We start from the raw sequence: 24,369 nt of genomic DNA on the forward strand, positions 1-24,369 counted from the left end.
TTTGTTTTTTGTACATAGTTCCTTGGTCCCCAGGAGATTTTGATAAGTGTCTCTGGTCAAAAACTGTCCATTTCCCTACCCTCCCCGAGTGTTCCCCCCACCCCAACCCCCAGATCCATCCTGCTCCTCAAAACCCCTCCTCCAGTCTCCGCTTTCCTTCCCCCAACTCCCCACTCACCCAAATGCTCCCCCCTTCTCCACCCGCCCTTCTCTCCTGTGTCCATACCCAGCACCCCTGTCCTCTAGGGTGGGAGAGGGTAAGGGCAGGGACAGCAGAGAGGAGGCGGAGTAGAGCGCTCCAGGAGGGCCTCCCCAAATGCAAGCAGGATAACGGACACTCCAAATCCGGGGGGAAGCAGGCCCGAGGAAAGCCCCCCAGAAACGCCCCTTCAGCTCCTCGCTCTGCCCGGCCCGGCACTTCCCATCCCCCTCAGTAAGTAGCGGAGAATTTCATCCGCTTCTGCTTCTGTCTCTGGTTGCAAAACCACACCCGCACCACGTTCTTTTTGAGGTCCAGTTTCTCGGCGATGGCAGCGATTTTCTCGGACGAGGGCCGGGGCTGTACCGCGAAGTAGGCCTCCAGGGAGCGCTTCTCGGGCGCGGCGATGGAAGTCCGCTTGCGCTTCTTCTCGCCGCCGTTGAAGAGCTCCGGCTTGTTCATTTTCTCGCGCTGCGCGCCCTCGGCCTCCTCCAGCCACGCCTGCAGGATGGGCTTGAGTGCGATCATGTTGTTGTGCGACAGCGTGAGCGATTCGAACCTGCAGATGGTGCTCTGGCTGAGCGAGCCCACGCCCGGGATCTTGAGGTTGGCCAGCGCAGAGCCCACGTCGGCCTGCGTCACGCCCAGCTTGATGCGCCGCTGCTTGAAGCGCTCCGCGAACGCCTCGAGCTCGCGCGGGTCCGTGTCCGAGTCGCAGATGGATGCCAGGCCCGCCGCGCCCACCACAGCCGCCGCCGCCGACGCCGCCGCCACCTGCCCGGCAGCCGCCGCCGCCGCTGCCGCCGCCGCGCCGTGGTGGGCCGCCGCCGCCACCAGCCCTGGGTGCGGCAGCCCCGACGGCATGTTCATGGCGGCCGCCGCCGCCGGGTGCGACAGGTGGCCCAGGCCGTGCATATGCGGGTGCGGATGCGCCGAGCCGCCCAGCAGCCCGCCGCCCGGGCCCCCGCCGCCGCCCCCCGGGCCGCCGCCGCCGCCGCCGCCCCCGGGGCCGCCACCGCCTGGGCCGCCGCCGCCCCCTGGGCCACCGCCGCCCCCCGGGCCGTCGTGGGCGCCTCCGCCGCCACCCGCTGCGCCCGCGCCGCCGGCGCCGGCCATGAGCGCGAGCGAGGGCGACGAGATGTGGTCCAGCAGGTCACCGGGCTCGAGCGCCTGGTGGTGGTGGTGGTGGTGGTGGTGGTGTGCCAGCGGCACGGTGGACGTGGACGTGCATGGCACGCTGTTCATCGTGTGGTACGTGGCGTCCGGCTTGAACGGGTGGCTCTTGCCCTGGGACACTGCGATGTCCACGGCCGCCAGCGCCTCGGCCCGCGCCAGCAGCGTTTCGTCTAGGCTGGCGAAGAGGTTGCTCTGCAGCTGCAGGCGACACAAACCAAACCAAAAAAACCACAAAACCAAAAAAGCAAAACCACAAAACAAAACAAAACCACACAGAAGCCGGAAAGCACAACAAGCAAAAGGCAAACACAAAGCAACCAAAATAACAACAACGGGGGTGGGGATAGTGGAGACCGGGAAAGACGGAATAGGGACACATTGGGAATGAGACGGGGGGTCAAATGAGAAGGATCGGGAGTGTGGGGAGAGGGGGGACGCAGGAACACATTCCGGTGACGGCGGCGTGGAAGACGAAAAAGGAGGGGGAAAGAAGAAGAAATGGAAATGTAACTCGCAGCTGGGGATCCGTGTCACGCACCCGAACACGCACAGAGACCGCCTTTCCGAGGCATGAAATTAAGAGAAAGTGGGGGGGGGGGGTAGTCGAGAGTCATGGCCCCAGCGCTCCCCACTCCAATCGCCGGCGCCCGAAACCGAGGCGACGGGAACACATTAAGCTCCAGTTGTACAAAGCGTGCCTCGCAGCGGGATTCCTCTAAAAATCCCTGCCCGCAAATCCCCGCACCGGGACCTGTGCACACATCAGCACCCGACATGCAGCGTCTCGGAGACGGGGACGGGGCAGGCGCGCGGGCCGGGTCCGCGGGCGTGGGGCGCTTACCGGCGGCGTGGGCAGGCAGGCCCGCCGGATGGCCTCGGAGCTGGAGTGCAGAGACGGGTACTTGTGCTCAGGGAGGGTGGGATGCATAGCAAAGTGAGGTTGCTTGCTGTTCATGGACATCATCTTGATGGCTTGGCATGTAAATCCACAAACACTCCGAAAGTCCCCGGGAAAGTGCGCACGCCGGCTTCCCCGGCCTCCGTTCGGAGGCTGCAGCAGCCGCGACTGGCGGCGCGGAGGCGGCGGTCGCGCCGGGGGCCGCTGCTGCTTCTGCTGCCGCCGCTCCGCCCGGCGCTCTCTTTGACCACGCAGACCGCAGCGCACCGGCCTCGCGATCCCACTTCTCCGAGAGCTCTAGCCCCGTGCGCCGACGGGATGCACTCCTCTTACACCTGAGCCCCACTTCTCGCGGCCGGTCCGGGGAGCTCTCGCGAGAGCTCACAGGCCCGCCGCGCTGACAGGCATCAGCTGTCTCCGTCTGTCTGACGCGCGCTCTCCCTCTCGGCGGCGCCGTGCGACTGCGCGCGCGCGCGCTCGCCCGGCTGCGACCCGCGCGTGGGAGCCGCTCTTATAGTGACCACCAGCAAGGACAGCGCAGGTGATGCACCTGTAGCTACCCAGACATGCGCACTGCACGCCTCACCTTTCCCACCGCGGGTCTGGAAAGATCAAAAGAGCCAGCTATTGTCTGAGGGTAGGCACCTTTTAGGGGGAGAAAGACAAGAGGAGTTCGCTAGCCCCTGGGTGGTTTCCCTCCCTCCTCCACCACCCCTACCCCGATAGCAAGCCCTGAATATATGCGCATTACTTAGGCACACCTCCTCTCCGGGACGTCTAACAAGCTGTTATATAATGTATACAGCTGGGCATTTGTATGTTAAATTATGCCCGCGCATTCCTCTGTATACAGTATAAATAACACAGAAATGCAGAAGGTGCTGTCTTTTGCGGCAAGAACCTGTTTCTTTCAAGGTTTATAAATAGGTTCCTGGAGAATAATCGCAGTGACAGACATTTGTTTGAAGCAGTCAGATGCTATTGATTTCCATATAATTTAATTTCCTCCACATACTTTGTTGTTGTTGTTGTTGTTGTGCATATAACTGTGTCAGGCACCGACAGTGACAGCCACTTAGGAACCACAAGGAGCGTGTGCTTTCTACTAGGGAACGGCTGTTGAAATGAAATTGTGCATTTCTCTTATTGTTTGTCTCCTTTAACCGTGTACAAACCCACATTTCAAACGAGCTCCGGGTGATCTGAGGCTTCTTATAATCAAAAGGAAAAATAGTTAACAGGGTGTAGTTGGGATCCTTACCTCTCTTCAGCGCGCGCGCGCATACACACACACACACACACACACACACACACACACACACACACACTTTATGCTGAAAACTCCAGGAAAAGAAAATAGTTTCAGAAAAACGGGAAAATGCAATAAGATGTTGAAGAGAACTTTATTTTGCCTTCCATCGTTTTGGTTTGTTTGCATCACCACCACCACCAACACCCCCTGCCCCCTGCTCTCTCTTTCTCCATACACACACACACACACACACACACATGCCTTCAAAAGGAATCAGGATCAAGCCAGTTTATAGGAAAGTGTGATTAAAATACTAATTCGAACCAATTTAAAAGAACGGGGCCCAAGCTCTGGATCAGCCTTTATTTTATTATTGTGAAATCAAAACCTAAGAAGAATAAATCAATTAGCCAACCTGTTATATGGCCCTTATGTGGCAGGCAGATCAAAGGCCTCCCGGGGGAACCACAGGTCTGGTGCCCGAGTCCCCAGGGACGCAGCGCTTGCCCGGGGTGATAATAACAGCCCAGATGTTATCACATCTGCGGCGAGAGAACTGGCGAGAGCGGCAAGGGGCTGCTTATGGAAGGCAGAGATCAGATAAATAACCTTTCTGGTCTCCCCCACACCAAGGAGGTGTATATTTCCACCAAAGATTAGATCGCATTTCTATAAACCTAAATTTGCGTTCGCGGGGATCTTTTCTTTGGATAGACGTGTGCGTATTTAGCATACCCACTCATGACTCAAATTCCAAGAAAAGCCCCACAGGCGTCACCACGGTTTTTTCTTTCTTTTCTTTTCTCTCTATCTTCCCCCTGCCCCTTTCCACCCGCCGGCTGCAGCCCGAGAGGGGAGTAAGAAGGATGTTCACTTGCTAGTGTGGGAAGAAGTCTCGTTTCCATCCATTACGCGGTCCCCTGGGAGTGCTAAATGCAACTTTATCTCTACGGGGAATGGACGATGAGCAGGACATCGCTGGAGGGAGCGAGTGAGTCCTACGGTAGTCGTCGCACCGGGTGTCCAGGCTTAACTTAATCCTTCCTGACACCCATCGCGGCGGTTCGCTGAGCTGTCCTGCTGGCGTGGGGGGGGGGGTGTGTGTGCAGGGGGAGGGCCCCGCAGAGGACGGGCGCCTGGATTCTGCCTCTCCGCCTCCCCTACTCTCACCCAAAGAAACGCTGGCTTTTCCTTGTCCTGAAGGATCCAGGGCAAACAGAAATGCAAATAGCACAGGTTTGGGGCCACGTGGATCCCGAAAGAGCGAGGCGAGCCCCTGAGAACCCAAAGTTCATCTCGGTTTACCCTCCGACATCGAGCTGGGAGGTCTCCAGCCTGAGGTCAAGAGTTCACCATCATGCCGAGACTCCCCTCCTAGTTCGCTTCTTTTTGGACAACCGGAGCCCCTGTCCACCTTGGGGGTGGGGCCAGACCTTTGCTCAGAATACTTCGTTTTTCCTAGGGGTTAGAAGTAGGGCCCTGGGTACAAGTCCCAACTCACCCCCTCCCCAATTAATAGATTGAAAGCCCTATTAGGGCACACCTGAGTCCACCATGGTGCTTAGGAAAGGTGCTGGTCACAGAGTGAAATGCCCCATTGAACAATAGTGTGCAGAAAGGGAGAGAAGACAACTGGAGAGGGTCAGGAGCCAGAGATTTCAGCAAGCCTGGGCCAATGAGGGGTGGGAGTGGGGGGAGCAATCTGGAAGATCACTAAAGGTCACTCCTCTCTCCCTAAAAAGGAAGTGCAGATAGGAAGAGGGGCGTGTTGTCCCCTCACAGAGCTGCATATCTTGATTCCAGCCTGTTCTTTTCCTAAAGTTATTTATTTCATTCCTTCCTCATTTACTTTCTACCCTACTGTTCTTTCTCAAATGCTTGCTGAGCACCAATCTCAGCCAGGACAAGACACGGGAGATAAAATGAAGTATAAAATATGGCTATCTGCTCTCCAGGTGGTGGCAGTCTATAAGAGTGGGGTAGCTCCAGGTGAAGGGGTGTTTTGTTGTACAGGTGTGATAGGTGCCATGAGAGGGAGTTGTACAGGAATATGGGGTAGGGTGGGGAATGATGCTTGCAGAATTATTCTGCCACATTTCTGCTGGGCCTCGGCCCCAGGCAAGAGAGTGGGACGCAGTGGTGAATCTGCAGGTAGGGCTCTGGACCATTTCAAGTCTTCCCCTATTCACCCCAGGGCAGTGAAAGGAAAGAGTGGTGAACTGGGGCTCCGTCCACCAATATGTCACGGCTTTGTTGCAGTAACTAGCTGGCCCTGGCCTGAGCTAGTGATGCCCACATGGGGTCTGAGCCTAGGAATAGATTCCTGGGCAGCTTTTTTTTTTTGTTTTCCTTCCTGTTTCATGACCAACACAGATTCCCTCCTCCCCCAATCTCATAGCTTTGCATTTTATCAAGAGGGGGATAATTAATGCACAGCTATTGATTTCCAAGGAATTTCCGCCCCCAGGGACAGGGAGTCTATCATCTGGATCAGAGACACATTTCTTTCCCTCATTAATTAATTTTCTCCTCCTCCTTTGGCAGGCCGCACTTCTCCTTTCCTTTGGCAGCGCTTCTCTCCCGAGCTCAGGGAGCAGACGTGGGTAGGTTGGAGTGGCGGGAGAGGCGCTGCTCAAGGACCCGCACCGTTGGGGGTGAACGCTCTTGGCCTTTGACCACCCCGCCCCCTCCACAGCTCCGGAGCGCGCCTGACAGCTACCACCCGCTGGGCTGCCTTTCTCTTCCAAAGGGGCGCGGGGAAAGTTGGCGCTGGACTTGGCAGCCCCTACCTGCCCCCTCCTCCTCCCCTCACACACCTCTGGGGTTGAACCCATTTATCTGCATCTGGGACGGTTTGGTCCTGAGGATGTCCAGTGAAGTGCGTGGAGGTTGTGTGTGTACAAGGGGGGGGGGCGGAATCCGGCCCCACGTTCTTGTCCAAACCCAGGGATTTGGCCCAACCTGCAAGACTGGCCACCTTGGGCTCTGGAGCCCCAAGAGGGAACTCTGCTCCTCCCAGATTCGGGGCTTCAAGTTCCCCGCAGGCACCTGCCTAGAAAATCGGCCCACATAACATGCAGTCAGCGCCTTGAGCGCAGGGAAAGCCACCAGAGCCGAGTCAGCCGGCTTCAGAGGCTTCTTGGGTTGTTTTAAGCAGTGGGAATTGATAGGAAGGGGAGTAGAAGGCCTAGAATTGTGGCGGTGGAGGAGGGGCGGTTCTCGGAAGAGGGGCAGCACTTGGGCAGTCCGGCACCCTACTGCTCACTCTCATTTGGGTGGGAAAAAGGAGAGACTAGGGCCCTACTTTAACTTCCCCTCCTGGCGGCCTTTCCAACGCCTAGCCTGGGCTGCGATGATCCTTGGTCTCTCTGAGCTACCTCTCGCGCATCCTGGCCCCGGCCTTCCTGCGGTATGGGGACCGGGATCCTCGCCTGCCCAGACCGCTTATCCCTCAAGGCGGTCCTGGGCGGTGGCCTGCCCTCTGCCGCCCGCCGCACTCCCCTCCCCTGCTCAGCTCGAGTTCACAGCCAGGAGCTCGCTGGAAGGAGCTGGGAGATTTCCTGCAGGCCCCTGTCCTTCCGCGCCCTGCACACTTGGGGCTCGTCTCTCTCGTCCCCAAGGCCGGGGTGGGTGAGATTTTGAGGACCCTCGTGATCACCTGCTGTAAGACTACCAGTCCCGCATTCAGTCTGGGCTCCAGCTGGGGACCCGCAGAGAAAGTTCTTGAGTAGACTGACGGAAAACCACTGTTTTCATTCTTCTGGCCGTTTAATTCAAATACAACTTTCCTGGGAACATTTTCCTGGATGTCAACCACTCCACTCCAAGATGTCACTCATATCCTTTCGGCCCGAAGGATGCAGCAGTAAAGTTCACTGCCGGCCATTACCACTCTTGGGATCTGCAGGGATTTATGCATGTATCTCACCACCCTAAACTCTCTGTGGGCTTAAACCCACCTACCTTGTGAAAGCCCTAGGGATGACGCATGACTACGTCTCCGTCCTAACAGGGGTACGGCCGGCCTTCCTCGCCCTCTAGTTGCCGGAACCAGTTTTGCTGTCCAGGTGAATAATGAACCGCTAAGCTTGGCCACGGACCCCTGCGGTTTAGTCCCATGAGAAGCAGAGCCGCCCCCTCCCCGCCCAGGCTCCTTCCAAAAGGGAGACCGCGCTGGTCAGAGAAAGGGCTTCGAGGTACCCTAGTTAAAAATTACGAACAAACCAACTCTACAACACACACATCCGCCCCTGAACCCACGAGACGAGATGGAAGTTGTGTCGCCTTCCTCTCCCCTAGATAGCCGCCCGCCCGCCGCTCCGACCCAGACGCACGCACGCGTTGCTGGAAGGCAGCTCGGCTGGAGCAAAAGGACAGCAGAGGACCCCCAGCCCCCCACGAGTGCAGTTCCGGGGACCGAGAGGCGGGCTCCCATCGTCCTCCGCAAGCTTGGCTCTGCCTGCAGGAGCAGGGTCCCCAAGAGTGTCCAGACGCCACGGAGGAAAGCGCGAAGCGGCGAGTCCAAACGCCGATGTGCAGAGCTGGGTCCCGTCGCTCCGCTCCAACGCTCGCCGGCTCCGCCGCCAGCCGCCCCTCCTCCGCGCTGCCTGCACAAATCAAAGCCCCTTGCGAGGGACTGGGAAATAGTTGCCTTGTCATGTAACACATTGCCCTGATTTATTATAAAATTTTAACGAAATCATGCATATTTTAACAGCCTTTAATCACTGCATGAAAATTTAATTCATGGACTGTAGCGCGTTTAAATAAATGAAGTGTTAATTCATTAGGATTAATTAATTTGTTAAAGGATTGTGTGCAAGGTTAAGGTGGAAAGAAAACTCTTTGTTGGTTTCGCGTCTTAATCGCCAGGTTTCGCGCGTGGTGATGAAATGAAAGGAAACCGCGGCGCAGGTCCTTTCTTCGGGTGGGGCTTGGGCGGGAGCGGCTGAGAGCGCCCTCAAGAGCGCAGGAAACACCAGCAGGAGGGGCATGGTCTATCCTCCCGGGAGTCTGGGGGTGGGGAGAGGGAGCGGTACAGGATTCGAGAATCCGGGAAGGCGGGGTTCGCCGGAATCAGACGGAAGAAAGCGGGATCCGAGCCGAGGCTGGCGGGCCAGACCTCACCTCCCCACCCCCAGCACAAAGATGACCCTGTGAGTGAAGCGAGGTCGCGCCCTCCGGCCCTCGGAGCGCCAAGCCTCGGCTTAATGGACAGATGATGGGCCAGCCCTGCCACCTCCTGAGCCTTCCAGCGCCCAGGGAGTCAGAGTCTCGCCAGAAGGCCGCCCGTCCTGGCGGCGAGGGCGAGCTTAGAGTCTCAGGGGATGCTGAGAGGAGGTGGACCAAAGTAAAACTTGCCAGCTCAGGCTGGAGCAATGGGGAAACCTTTTTCAACCAGGAGCCCTGTTGTTAGAGAATGGTTCCTTCAGCACCTCTTCAGAGTCTTATGATAAATAGGCGCCCACTTGCAGGAGAGCGGACACGCACGCAGAACAGATGTCTTCTGCACCAAACTCTTACTCATCCTTAAAGGCCCAACACATATAGGATGTCCGTGAAGCCGCGTGGTTTCCTCTCTGCCCCACGCTATCCCCAATTCACCTTTCTACTCACCAATGTTTTAAGAATCAAAATGGACCAGAACTAGGTCCTCCTTCCTTAAGTAAATTTCAGCAAATGCCTGTCAAATCCTTGCCCTAGGGTACTGATCTTTACATCCCCAAATTATGTCACACTAGGCGCACACTTCTACACACTTGGTTAATCCAACTAACATTTATTAGAGAGGTCTGCTCCCTGTTAATACACAGCAGACCTAGGGCTCTTCTACCATGTTTCAAGAAGTGGAGCTTCAATTCCAGGTATTCTAGACTGCCTCTGTCATATCAAACTTAAGATCACCCAAGCCTAAGCTTCAGATGGGTTCTTAAAAGAAATCTGCAACTTAATAGATGCTTCCTCGCTCAGAGTGGGGTTCCGAGAATTAGGCAATAAATGTTCACTATGCACTCTGAGATCATTGCTTAAAAGGTTTTCTCTCTGCCAAGCATTATTAAAAGGATCGGGTTACATCATGATAGGCAAAGACTGTTGTAGGACTCCCACGAATAGGAATGAAAGACCTTCTTATGAGGCCTTGGGAAACCCTTCTAATCTAATAGGCCACATTCCATAAAGTTAAACTGATCTCTACAAACATCATTCACAGGTGCAAAAGTGGGGGGAGAGGGGGAATGTCTAGTGCGTGTATTACACTTTGAATAATTGAAAAGCATTCAAACAAATTCGTGAAATGTACGAAGAATAAAGACCAAATTTCTTCCCTTGTTCAGTGCTAACTTTAGAGGTTTCAAACCAATGCAAATATAAAAGTTTATAGGAAAACAGAGCAGATTTGAAATTAAGGAACTATCAATCTTAAAATCTGCCATTTTCAGTTTTAAGTCTCAGTTGATCCATTTAAACAGGGGAAAGACTGTCATTTTGGATGGGATGAAGATTTTCAAAATTGAAATATGAACACTAAAGGTCATGTTAAAAAAAAAGTATCTAGCATGTCACATTCTCTTCGCTGTAGCATTTTTAGAAAGATGAGCAGTCAAAAGAAACTGTTTTTATAAAGACATGAATTGATATGTCTTCCCTTTATCACCAGCACATCTTTTTCCAACATAGCTTTCGTGCTATTTTGAAATTCATCTAAATGTCGGAGTTAATGCAAATTTCTATAAACTTAAAAGTGGCACACACACAGCTCCCATCACTGAGCTTCCACTTAGTAGTAGACTCAGATCCAGGACACCGGGAGGAATTAAATGCTACTTGAAAAGAAACATGCTGATACTTCCCAAATACTGCTTAAAAAAGAATCCTTGTAAACTTCAAACCCATTCATTCTTTGGCTTACAAATGTGAACTCCTATGCTTCCCATGCATGAGACGGAGTCCAAGCTCTGGGGTCAGAGGCCCAGCTCCAGGACACGATTCCAACCCCATTCTAGCTGAGTGACCACTAACCCTCAATTCACTTATTTGTAAACTGGGGGAAATAATTCTTGGCTCACAGAGTTTGAAAAGAAGTTTAGATGAGATAGAGGTTAGTAAAGTACTTAGTTTCAATAAAAGGTAGTTTTTTTTTTGTCTGTTTTGTTTTGTTTTAGAGTGTATACATGTAATAGATTATATTTAAAAATGTGAGACCATCATATTTGTCATGACATTTCAGATTATGGTAAAGAGATTAGAAGTACAAATGAGAATGTGTCATTAAAATCAAATCCTGCACATATTATTTCCTTCAACTGAGGAATGTCACAGGTTTGATTAATCTAATATAATGTATGAAATACTGTTTTGGAGAGGATGGAGCAGGGTTTCTGAAGCAGCTGGGATACACCCCAGTCCAACAGAGATACCCTCACCCTAGGTAGGCATTAGTAAGTCAGGTTACACACTCTGCATTTCCACGGCACAGTGTCAGTTTGTATTTGGATTAAAAACTGACACATTCCTGGTAAAGAAGAGTTAGAGACAGAATTAGAGTGAGGTTTACCCCCAAATTTATTCAGAAAATCTTTAATTTCTGCATTTAGTAGAATTTCAAATGTATAACCACACTGTCAAAGATATTTAAACTGCAATATATCTGAACATATCCATTAGCTTAAACATTATCAGAAAAGATGAAATCATGCACAAATGTTTATTGGATAAAAATATGACAGCAAAAATTATGCTTTCTATTAGTTTTTTTGGGGGGGAGGCTCTTATTACTTCTAAAAGTAGAAGTCATGATTCTCCAAATCATAAGTGATTTTTTATACTTCTATGGTTTCATTGAATCCTGAGTTATTGTAACAGAGGTCAACCAATTTTTCTGTGAAAGTCCAAACAGTAAATATCGCAGGCTTTGTGGGCCAGAAGGTCTCTGTCACAACTATTCAACTCTGCCACTGCAGTACAAAAGCAGCCACAGATCAAATATAAAGAAATAAATGGAGCTGTGTTCTAATAAGACTTTAATTAGAAACACTGAAATTTGAATTTCAGATCATTTTCCTGTGCTATGAAATATTCTTTGGATTTTTAAAACTCATTAAAATGTACAAACCATTTTTTGGTTCACAGGCCTTTCACAAAGACAGATAAAGGCCAGATTTGGTCCATGGGCCAGAGTTTGCAAACCCTTAAATTCAAAGAGCAATTTAAAATGGTTAAGTGTTACTGGTCTTTATAGGCTTATTCAACATTTGAGACAACATCAAGGATTACAGTGCTTATGACATCCTTTATTCAATTCACATAGAAAAGCATGCAGTATTAATGTAAAACAGTACAGTATTAATGTAAAATGCTCAGTGCACATTAGATAAACAAGTCATTAGCATACAAGCCATTTTCAAGGCCTATGCAGGCATACCAAACATGTTTAGAATAGTATACCTTTTCAGAGCCTAAATTAAAAATTGTGCTTAGCTCACCTATTCTCATCCCCTTAACACTTCACGGAAAAAAAAAAATTGTCCTACATTAAAAAATATTCTATTAGTGAACTGAAACTTCTTTTTCTTAAGTAAGGAAGACAGTGCGAGCAAGGATGCTACCATGCACACAGTTTCCACAAAGAACAGTAACATGCAAACAAGAACTTCACCACTCCATAAAAACCTCCCTGGGGACATAAGTGGATCAAGAACTTTTGCACCTGTATATCTGAAACAATGATGCTACCAAGTTTAGGCTCCTCCAAAGCCAACTGTTCTGTGATTTCTTACTCAAGTAGACTCAATTTCTGATTTTCAACACACACAAAAAGACGAACAATGAAAGCTACCTGACATTAAACAAATTTTTTCATATAGAAAATGTATTCTTTCATACTAGCAACACATTTTCACAAAAACTGGACAAAACACAATGTTAAAAATGCAAACATGTACGTAAAACCTAAAAAAAAAAAAAAGTAAATGAATATTGGACTAAAGTTTGAGTGCTGTTTCTCCACCACAGCCTTGAATAAAAGTTAGGCCATCACTAAACATAAATAAAAAGAAGCAGGCAAAATAATTTCCACCCTGGGAGAAGCTTTAAAGAACTCAAGTGTCTTATAAGCAGTATGCAGACAACATCAAAAGTTTTATTTAAGAAATCCAAGTTCTGAAAACAACTGAGACTTATTAATAGGCCATTGCATGTGAATAGTTAAATCAAGATTCAAGAAAACGAAATATACCCAAACCAGACACATATAATATTCATTAAAAAGAAACCCTCTCCCTACCTTTTCTGGTCAAAAATGAAAAAGACTAAACTCTTCAAAATGAACAGAAGTATCCTGGGTATAGGCTAATCCACCATTCTGACCTGATATCTGACTAAAGATTATCAGTTCAAAATTGTCTAGAGCTTTTATGAGGGGAAATAAGTAATTTTAAAACCTTATATTCCTTTCAGGACAAAAACATAAATGACACCTTACTAATGAGTCAACTTTTAGTTGCTTTCGATGGGCTGGCATTAGAAAGGCTGGTCTGGATTTTTCTTTTTGTGGATTGATTCACATTTTTATTCCTCTTTTCAGGCACGAAAGAACTAGACCAAGGAGACTGAAGGTGGTTATGAAGCCCATGCATCTCTGAGGACATCTTAAACAAAGATGACCCAAACCTTTGATCTTCAAACAGCCGGTGGGAACTGCTTAGCAAAATACCCTGGGAGAACTCAGTCTGAAACAAACAGCTTGGGGGTTTGATTTCATTGGTTCCTGGGTTAGAACTGGGATGGAGTGAAAAATCTTCATTCATTTCTTGGTCAGATGGAGAGAGGAGGAAAAAAGAGTTGGGTTTCCATTCATTTCCATTTTCTAACTGATCAGTAGTTATAGAACCTTTGGAAAGGTTTGGCTTAGTTCTTTCGTCCAACTTATCTTGTTCCTCAAGGAATTCATTGCCTTCAGATGACTTTGATAACCCATCCAAGTCCAATGACTTAAAACCGTTATTACAAGGGCTCTTGCTGTTGTCTGACTCTGACATCATTGAATCCAACTCCGAGATTTTATCAAGGTAAGCTGCGTCCATTGATGCTTCACTGGATGTTCTTGTCCTATTCATTTCAAAAGAGCGGATGGAATTCAACCTCTTGGATAAACATGAGCCTGATTTCTCACTCAATTTTGAAGAAATTTCTCCAACAGAATTTGCTATCGTGTTCCCCTCCGAGCTGTCAAAGTCCAAGCTGGGGGCATAACTGGTGGAACAACAATCCCAAAACCCCGTCTTTGGGGAAGTAAAACATTCTGATTTCTTTTCATTTTCACTTCTATCATCTTCTGAAGAATCTTTATTACAAACATTTGGAGAATCACAAAAATCATCAAACACTAATTTTCTGAGATGGTTTGAGTGCTTTTTGGACCCTCCTGCTTTGACCACAGAGCTCTCTCTATTTTCTGGTGTGCTGAGCTGGAGGCAACTAAGGGACAAAGGTGTACAGGGAGCTGGAAGATCATAGAGTTCTTCATCTTTGAAGGGGACACAATCACCAGGCTTATTACCCCATTCTCTTTCCAAGTAAGTATCCATACTTGTATCTGTCACATCTAACATTACTTCCACCTGCTTTTGATATAGGTCTTTGTTCTTAGAACAATTTGGTTCTGTTTTGCTGATGCTTTCCTGCCTAGCGGAACTGCTAGAAGGTTTTGCCAGCTGAGAACTTGAGGTGGATGAGCCAAGCTGCTTTCTGGCACCATCACCTTGATTCTTGGATGCCATATCTTCCTCACTGTCTTTGCTCACCTTGCCATCTGTAGAAAGTGCCCTCTGGCAAATGGAATTCATAGCTTCCTTCTCGTCACTTGAATTTTTTAGCTGTGTAATTTGAGATTCCAGTTCCTCTATATACTTATCACTTCGTTCCAGGGCCTTCTTGAGGCGATTGGTTTCACGTTCATACTGTTCGACTTTGGACTGAAGGGCAGCTACTGTGAACCTTCCAAACCTGCAAGGAATGGATGGATAGTTAACCTTATAGTTCAAGCTTTTTTCTTTCCTTTTCAAAGTTTAAGAGTACAAATTGTCTCTGCCCATTCTAATATCACAAAACAGTGACACTTCAGACCACATAATGAGCAGGATAAGAGTAATATCAGATGTAGTAGCTTCAAAGGAGGGTTTTCCCATTCATGTAACAATGAGCATATGATAGTAACGGCATAGGCCTACTAGTTTTGTGACCAAGTCACACTAGTGGTAGCAGTGAGGCAGAGGCTCACTGATGATTTCCCTTCCAAGAGCTAGCTCTATCAACTCAGCTCATATATGCAGGAAGAGTTATACCCTAAAACAATGGCAAAGATTTATGATAACATTTGAACAGTGGTCCACATCTTGAAATATTTACATTCAATCATTTTCCTATCATACAGCAGTGTTTTACAATACATTTCTTATACAATGTCACCTTGTCAAACATAAAATGCCAATTTGAAATTCAGAAATCTTAGCAGTTCCAGCAGGAGTGGCTTTAAATACTTATTTGGACCATTTCAATCACAGCCACCCTTGATCTGAAGTTTTTAACTTGGCCTTTCTGAACACCAGGCTTTAATTCATTTTAGCTCTACGTATTTTTGGCATTTTACAACTGTGTGGGAAATCAATTTCATTTCTTCCAACTCTGAGATACAAAATCAGTGCTTGTGGTTCCAATAAATTACACATAGAAACATTTTTACATTTTCTGAAAAGGAACATTTTGAAGAGTAAATGAAAAAGAATACATCAAAAATTCACTCCTTTCACTTGGGGGTTATCTTGTTTTCATTATTCCCTTAAGAATGGGTACTGGGTTCTGCTCAGAATATAATTTTTGAGCACCTAGTATGGCTGGTCGTATATTTGGAACTGATGATACAATGATCAATAAGACTGTCTCAGCTCCAAGGGACATAAAATATCTACCTTAAATTCTATCTGATCACCAAGGAAAATTCCACCTTTCAGGAAACTGCTTCTTATGAGTCAGTAAACATAAGCCTTACATTCTAACTCCATGAAAAATAACTTCTCTCCACAAAAGTTCTTTTAAAAAGACTTTACTTAATCATCTTTTTGATGACTTAAATATAGGCCAATCTTGAAGAATTCACACATTACCTTTTTGGAGCAAGGTACTTGAGAAGTGACTTCTAAACATTGTTTTTATCTATGGATTTTTATTTTCCTTTCTTTCTTCCCTAATTACAAAAATAATTACAATTAAGAAAATGCACTAAATATTAAAAAATAAATAAATAGGAGAAGGAGCCAGTAGCACTATTTAAAAAAAGAAACAACAAACAAAAAGGAGAAGGAACCAACAGTTAACTGCAATTCTTAGAGTTACCCACTGTATGTTCTGTCTCCCACTCAGTACCCAACACCTCCTCCTAAATGGTAGCCCAATTCACTCTCCAGCTCCCCCTGACACGATACCTGCTTGTCTTATCACTTGGGGAAAAAAGCAGGGGAAAGGTGAATATAGATTCATAGAATTTCAGGATTAGAAAGGGCCTTGAAAGACACATTACCAAATATCGATAAACTCACTGCAATTAACTGAACTCCCAGAAAGAGCATACTCCCTTTCAACCTCTAAAACATAACACAAACCCAACAGGTATAACCAAAACAAAAGCAGCCACAGTAACAAGCCTCCTTCTTCTAAAGACAAAGTTCACTACCACGAGTATCTGGTTAAATGAATGATGGGAGCTTTTCTTTCTTCACCAAAGAAAAACGTTTTTGTTTGTAAATGTAGTATTTGACAGAGTGGTAGTTTCTGCAAGAGAATTTTAAAAAGTGGACAAAGATCTTCAAGTTCATTCAGCAAAATTATTTGTGTGTTCTTGACTCTAAGTACTCCGGCATAATCAAACAACTAACACATTTTTAAATGGAAAAACTGTACAGCATGTTTATTTAATGAAAAGAGCAAAAGTGACAGCCTTAAATTTGCTTAGCAAGATAAAATTTGTTTTTCCTTAAGTGCAATTTTTATAATAAAGCTATCCTCAGATGAAAAAAAAAGTCACAGGATTTCAAATCAAATAATGTTGCTACATAGTAAGTTAGCTGTTACCAAAGGATGTCCTTGGGAGCTCAGAAGCCTACGTAAGAAGTAATGATAAAGAAGGAATGTTTCATCCAAATATTAGCAGCTTCTTCTAGGTTTTAGCCTGGAATTGCAAACATAATGTCATTTTATGATGCTACATTTGTCCCATTTTTATTATTATGATTTTAAAAGAAGTAAGTTAAATTGTTCTGAGTTGAAGTTAAAATGATAACCTAAGTGTATTTTTTGTGTTACTTCAGAAATAAAGCTGAAGTGCCATAAGAACTAGCAACGATGGCCAGCAACGAAGCACACAGCAGAGGGACATGCAAGCAGGAGTCACTGATGGAGCTGGCTGTTTTCTAAGAGGTCACTGCCCTAATTCCCCAAAGCTCCATTCCAATACTTTGCAAGTCTATAATACTTCGAATGGTCAGACCTTTTTACCATGCTATTAAGGGGCCTGTGCCAGTGGGCAAACTAGAAGAAATATACAGTGAAAGCAAGGAACTGATCAATTAATCAATCCATGTAGTTTGTTTTCTGTCTCTCCCTTCCCTATTGGAGTATAAGCTCCAGGAAAGCAGGGAGTTGAACGTCTTACATTTACTGCTAGCTCCTTTTTGGTACACAGTAGTTTCTCATTAAATATTTCTCGAAAAAATGTTGCTTTCTTTAAGATACATCAATGTCTTACACCAAGACAGAGCTACCACCACAAGGTAAGCCAAAGGCCCTTGGGCCCCTTTAACATAGGAGTATTACGAGTCACTAAATTACTAAACTACGTGTTTCACACATTTGTTTGACTGCTTATTTTCTTTTTTCACTGACACCAGGAAGAGCAACAGAGAAGGCCACATTAACCGCAGGCTTGCTGTTCTACATTGCTCCACCCAAAACAGAACTCTCCACTTTCACCTTAGCAAGAGAAAGCAGACACATGAGACTTTGGACGTAGGTATCAGGGATTTTTTGCTTACACTAGATACCTATATACATCTGGCAAGGGACAATTTACTTGATCACATAGAAGTAACAGTTACGAAGGCATACCCAATGCTACACTCCCATGGAAGAAAACAAGGAGGATAAGAGTTTATTTAACTTTGAGTTTAAATTCTCTCTTACCCACGCTAATTCCAGATATTTCCAGAGTTCATAACATTACATGAGTCAATGTCAAGGCAAGCTAGAGGGATTTCTAACATCACTTACCATACTTCCTTCTCCTGAGCAAATTTCCATTAGAGACCAAAAGGCTTTGATTTTTAAAGCAGCAGTGATGGCCAAAGGCTTCATTATGTCAGAGAAAACATCATAAAGCAGTTTGGGGGCTGCACGTGATACTGGAAGTGTGTTCTGCTAGAACGTAGGAGAAGCTTAAAGGGTTTTTCATCTTGCAATGTTAACTGATGGATACATTCTGGCTGAGGGCTCCCCTGTCCAAAAGTGACAGAGGTACAAGAGTCTTCCTGTCCCTACTAGACGTAAGAGAAATGAAAGTCCTACTGGTTGGGCCTCTGAGGTATTATAACAAGGGTAAGGGTGTCTTTAACAATGAAAAGTTCCCAAGACCACATTTTGTCATCGCCCATTATCCAGGAGGAACAGGATGTGTTTGAAGGGGGTAAGAAAGCAAATGTGGTAAAAGAATAAATGTCAGAACCAAGTGTCAGAAGGACTAACCTCTAGTGCCATGCAACCATCAACTAGTAGTGAAAACGTTCGTGGCCTTGCCTCTCTAGTTCTCAATGGTATCCCCAACAAAAGGGATTCATGCAGCCAGCGCAGTGGGTTGCTGAGACCAGCAAACTTCAGAAGCATCTTCTTGGGGAACAAGAGGGGCGCTGGGGAAGCAAGCCCATCTGCTTCCCACGTACCTTTGATTCTAAAATCTTTTCCTTCCTTAGGACCTGAAGTAAGAGTGAAGCAAAGTGAAAGCAATCTTTGGATCTGGACCAGCTTTTGTGATCTGGCCTGTCTGGCAGGTTTTCAGTACTGAGGTCCTTGATGTAAATGGCTCCTATATGCACAAATTTCAGCTGCCACAGTTTAGCTGTATAGCACCAGTCACTTAACAACGTGGTTCAGATTCACCACATTATGTTGACTGTGAGTAGCCGCATAAAGTAAAAACTTCACTGCTAGCCTCTCAGGTCACAACGCACTATAAAAATAACAAGCATGCACCACAATCAGTGACCAGGCAGGTCACTTCTTTCAGAGCCTGAAAGTGACGAATGAGTCCCTGTGCACCTGTTACTCAGTTCACACACAAGACAGCAATACATGGAGTCGTGCTGCCACACGACATTTTATGAAAGTGGATAATCAAACGACGGACTTGGCCAACAAACACGAGGTACAACAAAGAATGGAAAAGCTGACTAACGCTACTAGTAAAATAAGAATCTAATGCAAATTTAGTTAGAAAAGAATAGCTGACCGTGGGGATGCTCAAACTGCTAGTATTCGAGAAACCCTAGGTACGCCGGAGGAACTTGGGAAAGGCAAACTTCTTGACATAAATGAGAGAAGTGGTTGTGATGAAAAGGATAAAGATGTCTAGAGGAAGTGACAGGCTGGCAAAAAAACTTCACATTAAAGCGACGTAGAGCTATTTCATGACACTGAAAGCACAAAAGGATAAAATGTTAAAGCTGATGCAAACTAAGGAGTACCAACCACAATTCATCAAAGCGTTAGAGTCTGCTACCTGCGTATCGTAAGCTAGATGATAAGAAGGCAGGCACTGCTGTTCAGACTATTCTCCGTAAGTTTTCTATAAAGAAAGAAAACATTTCACTTCTCAATGTTTCTAATGTCTTAAATTGTACTACATAAATATTAAAGCACTAAATAAATACCAGCTTTACTATTTTTTTGTCTTCATATACATTTATAAATGACAGTAAGAGTCACTGACAGAGTTTTGACAAAAAATTATTCAAGTTTATCGAACAATTTGATTTTTCTCATTGATGATTAAGATTGCTTTGCATGGCTTTAGGATGAATGGTCATTTTTATGGTTCTATATAATCATGCAAAGTGAGGATTACCTACACTAAAGTAACACTTGGTATGTGGGTAAACCAAGTAAACTTAAGTGAGTCTCAACAATTTTTTTTTAAAAGAACTGTTAAACTTGCCTAAGAAAAAATGACCCATTCACAGAGTAAATTTTATTAGAGTTGCCTGGCTATAAAACTGTAGTTGAGTATCTTCTCATTCCCTGATTTTCAGAGATACTAGGACAATATCTTCATTTTAAACACGAGGGAGAGGTAGAGAGTTTCAGAGGAAAAAAACCTTCCACTGTTCCTTTCCCTTTCCTAAGTGTTTTCTCCTAAAGCATAATCTGTGAGTTAGAGGCTCCTTAAGTCTGCAAACTCCTCTTTTTGATTACACAAAACTTAAGTGAGGAGTCTGTAATATGAGCTCTTCGGGACCTGAGTTTTGACAGGAGTAGGAAGGAAAAAGAGAGATCCCAGTGCTGAGCTCTGCTGTGTGCATGTGTGCACAGGATGGGTACGGGCATGATTTAGGAAGAGAGGACAGGGAGGACCAGGACTGTCGGGAGCTCAAACCTGTGTCTGGTGGTAAAGGCCCTTCTCTCACCCGCTTCCAGTAAGTCGCTGTGTGTTACCCACGTCTATCTCATCCCTGGGTGTGTGTCGGGAGGACGGGGGAGAGTGCTCTGCCATAAAACTATGAGGGAAGCTTTGGGAAATGGCCTGTACACTTACATCCACTGCTGAGCCCCACGACTTGGCAGTGTTTCCTCAAGAGAGTGTTCTCTGTTTAAAATGTAACACTTGGTAATGAAAATGCTACATTCCTAGAGAATTTGTTAAAAAAAAAAAAAAGTATTGCCTATGGCCAATCCTGGTCACACTAGTTGAGTCATTAAAGTATATTAAATAACATGAGGTATACTTAGAACAGGAAAAAGACTCAAGACATGTTTCTATTCCTTGGCCCAACATCCAAATAAAAAGGAAAGTGAACTTCAGGGATGGAAATTACCAAAAGTAAGTGTAACAGATAAGTCTTCAACAGCAGTGTAAGTGACTACTATTGACAATGACAGCAGCAGCCGCCGCCGCCATTTCTAAAAGTTTACTTGTGTCAAGTGCATTGCTATGTGCTTGGTCACTTACTTAATCATTACATCCAATTTATGAAGATCTGTTGTTCTTATTTTAAAGATGAGAAACAAGAAGCTTAAAAAGGTTGTCTCTTGTTCTAGGTTATAAAGAAAAGCATCAGGAAGAAGATTTAAATTCAAGTCTGTCTGAGTCCATGTACTATATATGAAGCCATATGAGATGCCTGAACGTGAGATCCCTTCTTAAGTAATGTCAGCACCATTTATACTATGACATAGTCCAAAATGTAAGCCTGTCCACTGCATACCAAATCTGTATACACAGTCAAGGGACTAGCACAGTTGTAATACTTATTAATATATATATTTGCTAACAGAGCATGGATAGGAAAAAAGAAAACAAGATGTAGGAAGACATACAGATATGTATGTACAAAGTCAATTAATGTTTCTCAAACACCCATTATTTCTAGACATAAGGTCCAGAGTATTTTCAAATTTCCAAAAATCATTTATCAAAGTGATCTTGCAAGAAACTATAGCACAGACAGATCACCCTGGCAAATGCCAGCAGAGGGTGACTAGTGTAACCAGAGATAAGAATACGAAATCTGGAGCATAAACTGTAAGCTCCATCTTTAATTGTGCTAGGTGCAAACGGCAGACATGATCATCCCATCTACCTCGTGCACAATCAGCAGGTATTTTCAACTACAAGGAAACAAAGCTACTTATGTGAAATGAGCAAAATTTTAAATGCAAAATTTTAGGACCTAAACATCAATAGGCACTTACTTATCTCAAGGTCTAATAGTAAGGAATAAAAAACACAAGCTATGTTATGTTGCATCTTAATTTTACTATAAAACAGAATGATCCAATATTTGCAAGAACAAAAAAAGGCCACAGTTTTCCTCTAAAGACAAAAATCACATGGACAGTGGAACTAGACAAAATAATTAAGGCCCTTGCAGACATTCCTCCTCCTTCCACCTCCCAAAAGCACTGTTTAAAAAATTAAGGTAGAGTCTGATTTGCAAGCTTTCAAATAGAGAGCAGAGTTTAACAATAATAGCTCATATCATTAACACAATTTTAAAGAAAATTTTGTGTGTATGTTAATTTTATTTAAACTAACGATGCATTTGTAGTTCAAAATTGTGGTGAAAAGTCTTACTGAGATACCTAGAAATTTTTAATAGAAACAACAAGTGTTGGGCAGCATATGTAGATTGAAGAGGAACAGATTCTTATCTGTGGTAAGTCTCTAAAAAGGGCCAGCCCACATCTATATTCACTGCCTATGAAGACGAACTACTCTTTACTGTGGAATAAATTCCATTCTATTTGATAAATATATTTTATTTCAATTTCTATGTAGAAACACCCTAATTTTCTAGTCTAAAACATCAGTCTTGAAGTTGACATGAGGATCAATGGCAATCCGAATCTTTCACGGAAGGAGAGAGGAGAAAACCTTGAGACATGCTATTTCATATCTTTGTATAGTTCTAAGAGGAATAAAGGATTTACACCTTTTCCCAAAATACATTAACTTTAACAACAACATCTCAATAGTACAAAAGAGTTCAACTATTGCTGGGTAGAAAAAAGCGTACTTAAAACTCTCTGAACTAATAGTATCTATACATTTTTCACTATAGTTAAATCTTGCTCTCTCTCTCTTCTCTCTCGGCATAAGGAACAATATGTAACAAAATAAAACAGAAGACTGATTCAGCCACTCTGTAATTATTACTCAGATGACAGTTACTGAGAACTAATGTATGCTGAGGGCTATGAGGAAGGAAAACTAAAGGAGTAGAAGACATTACCCTTGCTCTCAAGCAGTTCATAATCTTTCTGACAACCTTACCGCTTAGTCATCAGCATGAACTGCAGGCTCCTAAAATATCTTATCAATACAACAAAGACGAGCTGACAGAAAACTGCAGTGACTGTCCACCCCCAATTAGCTGAATATCCAGAGAAGGGCCCCTCCGGCGGCTGAGGGGCCCGAGCACACGGGCTGTCACAGTCTGGCCCCAGGGTAACATCAGGCTCCCCTGACAGTCTACAAGTTCCCCTTCTGGGAAAACCAAAGGGCACAGCAGAATCAGTCAACAGATCAGGCTAGGGTCAAATACCAGGAATCATGGTGTTCGTCAGAGCAGAATCGTGAGAAACAAAAAAGGCCAGAAAAGGTCAAGAAGAGAGAACAGCCAAGGAAGGCCAGCAAGACCAGAGGTGTTGCCGAGGAAGCTGGAAGCCTGGCGTGGTCGGAGCAGAACTGGCACATCTTGAGAGGCAGTTTAGGAAGAGCAGACGTGTGAATCAGGATGAGCCACAGCTCAGGGTCAGCACGGAAACAGACAAGGGCCGGAAAACCTGGTTCAAGCAAGGAGCCTCCGACCAGAAACCTTGTCCTAGAGCCAGGCAAGCCCTGACACTGCCTCCTCCTTCCTTTTTCTAACTCTCAATTTCTAGGGCAATTTAGGAAGACTTCAGGAAATCCCTCTGCTCTCCTCATTTGGAGAATGGAGGAATCTCTGACTTCCTGTCGTCTTAAGCCCTAAATATTTTAAGCTTCAAGAAAGCTCAAGATCTTAACTCCCTGGTCAGTTCCCTCCAAGCAGTAGTATGGAGTATTAGGGTGTAAGGACCCCTTCCTTCTGCCAGGCCCAGAGGGAAAATACACATACACTTTACATAGATCCACACTGTGCATTTTTAAAAATATGTCTTAGTTTCAAGGAGCTGGTAGATTAACGGAGCATGACAGTCATGGAACTGGTCAGTATCCAATGTAATCCTTAAAACAATTTGATGTAAGGACAGTGGGAAATCTTGGAGAGCCTCATAGATAAACTGACAACTGTGCTCAATTTCAAAGGACGGGTAGGAATTTACCAGGCAGAATAAAAACAGAGAGACTAATGGGGAGGACCAGGGAAAGCAAAAGGAAGGACATGAGCAAAGGTACATGTGATAACAGAACCTGGGCAAATCTGGGCCAAGGGAGATATTCAGCAGGACTAAAGCAGAGTGCAAGAAGGGGAAGGCTGGAGAGCAGTTAAGAAGGCTAAGCTGATGTCATATTAGTAAAGAGGCTCGCATACTATACTAAGAAATCTGGGCTTTAATTTGTGAGCAATGAAGAATCACCAAAGGTTATCAATCAGGAGAGAGAGCATCAAATTTATATTCTAGAATTGAGGCAACAAGAAAAGCAGATGATCGAGGGTTGGGAGAAGAAAAGAAGAGCAAGCAGTTGGAAGGTTGTTGACACTGGCTATGCACAAAATCATCTAAGTGGATCTGAACTAGTGGGAACAAGAAGATGGATTACAGGGGCATTTCACAGGTAGGACAGAATCTACTGAACAATTAGGTGTGGGATGAGGAGAAGGGGTGGAGAAACATAGGAAGACTGAGGTCTTTATCTTAGACAACCAGATGAGCAGTAAAGCCATTAAGGAGGATAGGAACAAGGCAAGAGGATAAATAATCTTTTGTGTGGGATGGATAATGGATATAATTATTCAGACACACCTCTACCAGTTCTTTGTGCTACGTGTTATGCCAAGAACAAAAAATTATTTCCTTTAATCCTCAAAATAATACATTTCC

General features: G+C 45.5%; 2 protein-coding genes across 3 annotated transcripts in view; both read right to left on the minus strand.

Annotated features, from left to right (window-relative positions):
* Positions 1 to 217: 217 nt before the first annotated feature.
* POU4F1 (POU class 4 homeobox 1) lies at positions 218 to 2,587 on the minus strand. The gene is made up of 2 exons (XM_074378643.1): positions 2,217 to 2,587; positions 218 to 1,573 (listed from the first exon to the last, which is right to left on the minus strand). Exons 1-2 carry the CDS (start codon positions 2,337 to 2,339, stop codon positions 431 to 433), a joined length of 1,266 nt encoding a protein of 421 aa, XP_074234744.1. The 5' UTR covers positions 2,340 to 2,587; the 3' UTR covers positions 218 to 430.
* A 9,208-nt stretch (positions 2,588 to 11,795) lies between these two features.
* OBI1 (ORC ubiquitin ligase 1) overlaps positions 11,796 to 24,369 on the minus strand; it is a 39,877-nt gene continuing 27,303 nt past the window's right edge. For both annotated transcript variants that reach the window (XM_074378374.1, XM_045509143.2), the window contains one exon: positions 11,796 to 14,529. In XM_074378374.1, the coding sequence (XP_074234475.1) occupies positions 13,014 to 14,529 (1,516 nt within the window). In that variant the 3' untranslated portion in view covers positions 11,796 to 13,013. The remainder of the gene's footprint in view (positions 14,530 to 24,369) is intronic.

The sequence above is a fragment of the Camelus bactrianus genome, chromosome 14, assembly GCF_048773025.1.
Source record: "Camelus bactrianus isolate YW-2024 breed Bactrian camel chromosome 14, ASM4877302v1, whole genome shotgun sequence".
Classification (NCBI taxonomy): Eukaryota; Metazoa; Chordata; class Mammalia; order Artiodactyla; family Camelidae; genus Camelus; species Camelus bactrianus.